At 29.4% G+C, this 7927-nt stretch overlaps 1 protein-coding gene across 1 annotated transcript; it reads right to left on the reverse strand.

Annotated features, from left to right (window-relative positions):
• Positions 1-1693: 1693 nt before the first annotated feature.
• On the reverse strand, positions 1694-5224 carry LOC146941987 (serine carboxypeptidase-like 10). Its single transcript, XM_085750001.1, has 5 exons — positions 5147-5224; positions 4933-5035; positions 4595-4632; positions 2137-2238; positions 1694-1992 (listed from the first exon to the last, which is right to left on the reverse strand). Exons 1-5 carry the CDS (start codon positions 5222-5224, stop codon positions 1837-1839), a joined length of 477 nt encoding a protein of 158 aa, XP_085606127.1. The 3' UTR covers positions 1694-1836.
• Between the last annotated feature and the right edge of the window lie 2703 nt (positions 5225-7927).

Raw genomic sequence — 7927 nt, forward strand, 5'->3', positions numbered from 1 at the left:
AGGATGTCATTCGCTTTCAAGCAATTTTTTATTCAACCTCTATTATTTTAAATTCCTTCACTTTTTGTCTTTGGTATGATTTGACAATGGAAAAATATAGACGTGTTCTGCTACGTTGACAAAATACATGTTTATTAGACATTTTAAATTGATGCGACATTTTTAATGAATCTATTATTTTGGTAGCATAATTACCCAGTAATTTCCAATTCCTTAAATAAATTCATAAAATTACCAACAATTGATTCTATTAATTATACTGTCATAGATAAAACACACTCTCCTTAGTTTTACTTCTTATCATTCCTCTCTTGTTCAAATTCCTTTTTCTTCATTCTTTTTCTAATTTACTATCTATCTCCTCATTAAAGAAAGGAACAAAGACACCCCTCTATGAAATAGCCACCAACTCACATTTTTTTTTACCATGTTGTTCCTCTTATCTTATTTTGCTATCTCACCATATCATAGACACAAAGAATCTCACACTTAAGGGAGGGATGGTAATTTGTCATTTGTAAGTAAAACTTCTACATTGGATGCAAGAGTATATATTGAGCAACAAATAAGTTAAATGACAAATATACCTAATGTCTTAAGGTTTTGGATGAAGATGTGGTGTCAATCTCACTTATGGGGTTTCTCTTAGCCAAATGTGATGATCCAAGTCATTACAGGCTCCCTCGGAGCTCCATACATTATGATAAATTGTTATCTTAGTTTTTGGATGTTCTGTGCTTAATTTTTTATATTAAATAAAAGTTTTTGGATGACGCTCACTTTCGTGCAATTGCTTTTATTCAACCTATATTCTTTCAAATACATCCACTTTTGAACTTTAATGTTGTTTATGGTAGCCTTGGTCCCAATCCCAAATAAAAAAAAGAAGGTTGTGTCAGCATCTACAACAAACATTAAAAAAAATTAAAAAATTTAATCTCTATAACCAACTCCACTTAGTGGGGATAAGACTTGGTTGTTGTTGGTTGTTATTGCACCTTCACTTTTAGTCTTTCGTGGAATCTGACAATGAAAAATACAAATGTTTTATGTTGAGTTGACAAAGAGACATTTAAAATGATGTGGAACTTTTTTAATTGGATCTATTTTTTTTGGTAAAAACTACTCATAAATCTCCAATTTCTTCAACTAACCCATAAAATTAGCAATAGCTCACTCTATTCCTAATACCTCCACGGACAAAATACAAACTTTTTTTTCCCTTATCATTTCTCTCATGTTCAAATTGATTTTTCATATTCTTTCCTTTTCTAATTTCCTCCCTCTTTTCATTGAATATGGGAACATAAACCTACATAAACCACCATCAATCCACCTTTTTTACCATGTTGCGCCTATGTCACCAAATCACAAATGCATCAAGTCTCACACATAAGGGAAATATGTTAACGTGTCAATTTTGACTTAAAGTTCCATAGTTGATGCAAGAGTAGATGTTGACAAACATATAAGTGAGATGACCATTTGTCAAAAAAAAAAAAGTGAGATGACCAATAAAGTTTCATAGTTGATGCATCAAGTCTCGTTTTGTATTTTTTTCTCTTTTCTTAATGAAGTTTAGAGGTTAGCGGTCATCCTGCTACCTCTTTCTGCTAACAAAAAAAAAAGATGACCATTTGATTGGATGCATGTGTACTAAAAATTACAACGTCTACCGTTTTTACATAAAAATAATCTCTCAGCTATTGCTGAAAAGCTATATTTTTATTCTTTCAAAAAAGAAAAGCTATATTTTTATGGACACAACTGAAAAAAAAAATCTTAAACTACGATCAAACTCATCTTTAGTATATTTACTCATTTTCTTTAGCATTTTTACCGTCCGAAAATCGAATGACAAAAGCAATCAAACAATAGAGACACAATGTTATTCATAAGGCTTACCTCTTGATAGGACTGGATGTCTTCTAGACAAAATACATTTTGGGGATCTATATTTTTATACTCACCTCTACAGTTCTTTTGCAATGACTGTTATTATCGATAAAATATTAATGTTAGTATTCACCATTCAGAATTCAACAAATAAAATAAAAATTAACAATTGTGATTTTTGAATTCATAAAATAATTATGATAATCTTTCAAAAAAAGAGAATAATTATGATAAAATTACCTCGTAGAGTTCATTAGAAATAAGTCCCATGCCATGATTAAATGCTATTCTGTAATTATCATCGTGAGCTGGCCAAGTTACGGGATTTCCTAATATGTATCCCTGAATAAAAAGGATTTTAATCAATTTACTTAATCAACAAAATATTTCTTTTATCTATTCCCTCTTAAATTTATCTACTCTCTCTAAGGTGTAAACAAAAATGTTAGTTAAAAGTGGTTAAAAATTTAGCCACATACATTAATTTTTCAACACCTGTGTTATTAAAGGGCAACAATAAGTAAGTAATAGTACATTGTTTCTAAGTTTTGTCTTTTTAGATCAATAACATTAAATATGGATAAAACTTTTTATATTTAATTATTTTGAATTAATTTTGGCTACAAAGTAGTATGTTGCTCAAAATAATTCTAGGGTAGGAAATAAGGATGTCAATTGGACTCAAATCCACTGGATACCTACAAAAAAATACCTACGATGGACAGGCAAATACCACATTGTTGGGTATGAGATTGGGCTTGAATAATTACCCGCCATTTTGAACGGGTATGTGCGCGGGTGCGGACACTAGTCCAACGTGTCTTATGCACGCACATTATATATACTATAATAATAATAATTTTATGTAAAACTAACATTAATTAATTCATTCTTAGTTTTTGATATTGATTATAAATATGCAGTGTTTTAAAATCCGGACCGACCCGGCCGGTCCAACCGGTCGACTCAGGAACCAGAGGGGTGGGCGGGTTGTTCAGCTAAGCAGATCGGATATGCAAGCAACCCAGGGAACTCGGTGTGACTCGTGCGGGTCGGGTGGGCGAACCAGTGAACCGTTATGACCCACCAACGAACCGGACCGGATTCTAAATGATTATTTTATAAAAAATTATCAAACTTGGGTAAGTGGGAGTTGAACCGGGTACATGCAGCACAATATTGTTAACAGTTACCACTTGACTTTGTGAACTTGCTTGTTAAGTTTCCATCTGAACTATATATATTTAACTGAAACGTTTATTTCTCACGGGGGTGTGTGTGTGTGTGTGTGTGTGTGTGTGTGTGTGTGTGTACAAACACACATCCTTATTTATTAATTTTGTTACGTCTGCAGCAACTTAACCTAATTTTTTCCCGCTCATTTGCTTTATTAGGTTTGCAATTATTTAACCTAACAAATTCCATTTAAAAAAATGCATTGCACACCAATTTCATTCCTATCCGCTTGCCTTTTTTATTTTGAAGAAAATATTTTCTACCATATCAATGATCACGTATGATCCTTCTATTTTATACTTTTTTTTGGGTCAAGAATTTTACACTCTTTTTTTTTTGGATTTTTTTTAATTTCATGCCTTTTTTTTTACATCCTTATTTATTAATTTTGTTACGTCTGCAGCAACTTAACCTAATTTTTTCCCGCTCATTTGCTTTATTAGGTTTGCAATTATTTATCCTAACAAATTCCATCTAAGAAAATTCATTGCACACCAATTTCATTCCTATCCGTTTGCCTTTTTTTTTTGAAGAAAATATTTTCTAGCATATCAATGATCTTACGGGTTAAAGATTATTTATTTGTCTCTATTATAGTCGAGAAAACCTGTGCGACGCACGGGTCAAAAGTCTAGTGTTTATTAATATATGATATAAATATCTCTCATGTTTAATTTGTTAAAAAAAACTATCATGTTCCTAAAAAAAATAATATCTCACATATTTATTTGATAATTATAAAATATATTTTCCATTTAGTTTTTCTTGTTAATGTGAATATGATTTTGATATATATTCGGTAATTATTCAAATGTGTGAATTTTTATTAATTTTTTCATAGAAGAAGTTTTATTAACTTTTATATTATGAAATTTATGTCATGACTTTTTTTTATAAAGACTGGGTCAATAGTCATGCGGTCCGACCAGTAACCCATTGGTCCGACCACTGACCCAGTGACCCAGTACCTTGACCGGGTCGACTACCGGTCCGGGTTTTAAAACATTGATAGTATGCACTTGTTTTTTATATTTTAAATCCTTTTTATTTTGTTGGCTAAATACGATGACTTGTAATATTTGATAATCTGATTTAAAAGATTTTAAATCATATTTCAATTAAGTTGTGCTATTTTTTGTTATTTCTTGCTCTCTGTTTTTTTTTTTGTTAAAGTGTGGAAAATGGACTCGGATGCAGACACTTAGATGTTCGTAGTATACGGGGACGAACACTAAACTTATGCCCACAAAATTATGGACTCAGATACGGAACTTTTTATTAACGTGGACTTAAGGATAAACGCTATAGTACCCAACCTAAAGGATATCCATTTTCATTCCTAATTTTTCATATTTTTTATCCCGGTCAATTTCAAGATTATCCTCAATTTCAAGATGGCAAAGAATTTTGTCAACAAAAAAAAAGATGGCAAAGAATTAATCATTGTTTTAAATGTGCGAACCTGGAGGTTTATCCACGGTTGAAGACCACCTTCATTTCCTGCAAGAAAGGAAATTTATGGAAGAAGTAAATAATTTATTTATTTATTTAGTTTATAACAGTATAAGCGAATCATATTTTGAGAAAACGTTTCCTGCTTTTATTTTTTACTGTATAATTACTTTTCATTATCAAAATTATTTATTTTAATCTGTTTATACTTTATAGTCCATATATTAAAAAAAACGGTAAATATATGAAACGTGCAAGTTTTGTAATCAAGAGTAAAAAGTAGAAATAAAAGCTTTATTAAATACGTCCTAATACATTTTTGTTGACCAGTCATTGTGAGCATGGTACCATATGAAATTTCTTGAACGATAATTGGGACGGGAATGCCTGAGTATGAGTCACCAGCAATGTACACTTCATTTGAGATAAATTTTGGATGATCCATGAGCCACTATATACATTTAAAGACAAATATTGCAACTTCTTTAATTCCAAACTCAAATGGCAAAATCAAAATGATATTGTACATAGATGAAAAATTAATCAATCAGATGAAAATTACCTTCCTAAGAAATTGATGAGCATTGTGAACTAGCTTCCAAGTGCTTTGCTGAGCAGCACTTTCTGTTTTGGGTAGCATGGTTGCGATTGGTTTCATAGTGTTCACGTTGATGTTTTATGTTTGTTTATATTGGTTTATGACGGTAAAAAAACCAGATGCGTGGTTTGGTTTAGACAACTTTTTTGATGGTGGTCGGATTTGAATCTTTGACCTTGAATATATTATGCATTGTCTATACCAATTGAGCTAAATTTACGAGGACGGTTTGGTTTATACGATTCGTATAAATAAAATCTTTTTTAATATAATTTAATATAGTTTAATTTAGATTGCTTTTTTAATATTCAAAATAAAATTGTTAAAGACAATCAACATTGTTCATCTCAAGTTGTAAGATATAATAATCAAAGATTTATCAAATGTTGTTGGAGTTTGTCATATATTATTTAATGGGTTAATTATGTTTCCAGTCCCTATAAAATAGCGACCTTGTAAGTTTAGTCCCTACTTAATTTTAATAGCATTTTTAGTCCCTATAAAAAAAAATTTACTTATAATTTTAGTCCCTGCTAAAACAAAGTTTGATTAATTATCCTTAAACTCTTAAATTTTTGAACGATTTTTTTGAGACAAGATTAAAACACTATGAAAGGTTCGTTTACAAAAATTTAGAATTTTCTGACATGAAATGAATTAAATATGAATTTTTTAAAACGACAAAAGTTAAAGATAAAAAGTAATAAAATCTGGATGTAGAAATCAAATTTTGCAATAATTTTTTGCGGACGGACTTTTAGTAATGTTCTAAACATGACTGCAAAAAATTGTTCAAAAATTTAAGAGTTTAAGCATAAATTAAACAAATTTGAATTGAGTAGGGACTAATACTCAGTGCAGAAAAACAAAATTAGGGACTAAAAATGCTATTAAAATTAAGTAGGGACTAAACTTACAATGTCGCTATTTTATAGGGACTAGAAACATAATTAACCCTTATTTAATCCAACTCATTTTTTTTAGTTTCTACGGTACACCCTTATAGTAAGGTGTACTGGTACACCTATTTCATAAATCAATAAGTTAACGATTATTTTTATGTAATAAAGAGATATTTGTCGACTTTTATATTTTAGAAAATATTAGTTCATAAGAAAAAACATCATTTCATTCTTTATAATAATCAATATTCACTATTATGAGTAATAAAAATTAAAAAAGTTGAATTTTGATTTGCCGACACTTTTGACAAATAAAATATAATTATTATAATTGTAACTGATAGAAAATATATTATTTTTTTAAAAAAATCTCATTAAACTATTCATTTAAATATGGATGTACCGGTACACTCAATTTTTTTAAGTGATATTGCCTTTTTTGACTTAGTGCCAAAAAATCATCATGCCAATAGCATCAATAAGAAATATCTTTTTTCTTTTTTTTTTTTATAAAAAAATTAAGAAATAAGTTATCCAACAACAACAATAACAAAAAATTAAAAATAAATTATGGCTTTCACTCATCTTCTTCAACCCCGGAATGTTGATTTTTTTTTCTACGGTGATGAATTTTTTTTTTATTTTATTTGATGAATTTTTTATTTTATTTAAGAAATAATAGAAAAGGATAGTATGTAGAACTGTAGAAGGTATATAGTAATATTGAGATGATTAAATCAATCTAAAGGTGAATAATTATGGTCCAGTATGCACAAATATTAGTGTGAGTTAACCCTTTTTGCTCTTCACCCCAACTCTTTTTGCTCGCTCCCAACTGAAAAGACGAAATTGCCCCTACGTGAATTAAGTCACTCAGAATTAACACTAGTGTGAATTAACTCATGCAGGAGTATTTTTACAATTTCAGTTGGGAATGAGCAAAATGTGTTGGGTAAAAAGCAGAATGTGTTTATGAGAATTCATACATTCGTCTCATAAACATCTTGTTATAATTATTCTCACAATTCTCATATAATATACTTATTCTCATAGTATACATCCTCTATATATATACATATATGTATTCATTTTTCCACACCCTTGTTCCCTTTATTTTTCTTTTATCGTTTTTCATTTTTCTATCATTAAAATAAAACTCAGACATTTCTTCGATTCACAATTACGTGTTTGTTATTTTAAACCTATGAACTAACTAATAACATTCTTAAGGATCAAACTTGAATCCTATGTTGATCTATCAAGTTTATTTGTTCGGTTGAAATATTTTCGAATCAATAAAATCTAAAACAAACACACTACTATTAATATTTTTCTTTAAAGAGTGGTGTTTTTAACGTTTAATGATCTATTCCACCTGGGGTAACATGTGTTTTTCCTTAAGAAGCCATTCGGATTAGATTTTTCCAAAATCTGTTTTTTTTTTTTTTTTCAATATTAGGAGGTTACATATATGAACAAGTTATAAGTCTTCTTTCTTTCTTTCTTTCTTTTTTTTTTTTTTAAAAAAAAAATTGATTTTTCTAGCATTAATTTGGAAGGCATTAACTAACGAACAACCATTTGTTGTAAAACTGTTAAAAAAGGGAAATTTATATAATACTTCTTCACAAGAACACTAATCAACTCAAACACAAGACAAAGAAGGGATAAAACAAGATACAAAGTTACAAACATGCTGCAATTTCACACGACTTGCAATTACCACCAAAAGTTCTACTAGTTGTTTAATTGTCAAAGCCTGGGATGTTATATAGTGAGAAGAAAGCACACATTATATTAACTCACTGGGTGCCAAAGAACTTGCTCCTATATTATTTATTAA

Source organism: Medicago sativa, chromosome 3 (assembly GCF_051527215.1).
Source record: "Medicago sativa cultivar Bolivia chromosome 3, Bolivia_mono, whole genome shotgun sequence".
NCBI classification, from domain to species: domain Eukaryota; kingdom Viridiplantae; phylum Streptophyta; class Magnoliopsida; order Fabales; family Fabaceae; genus Medicago; species Medicago sativa.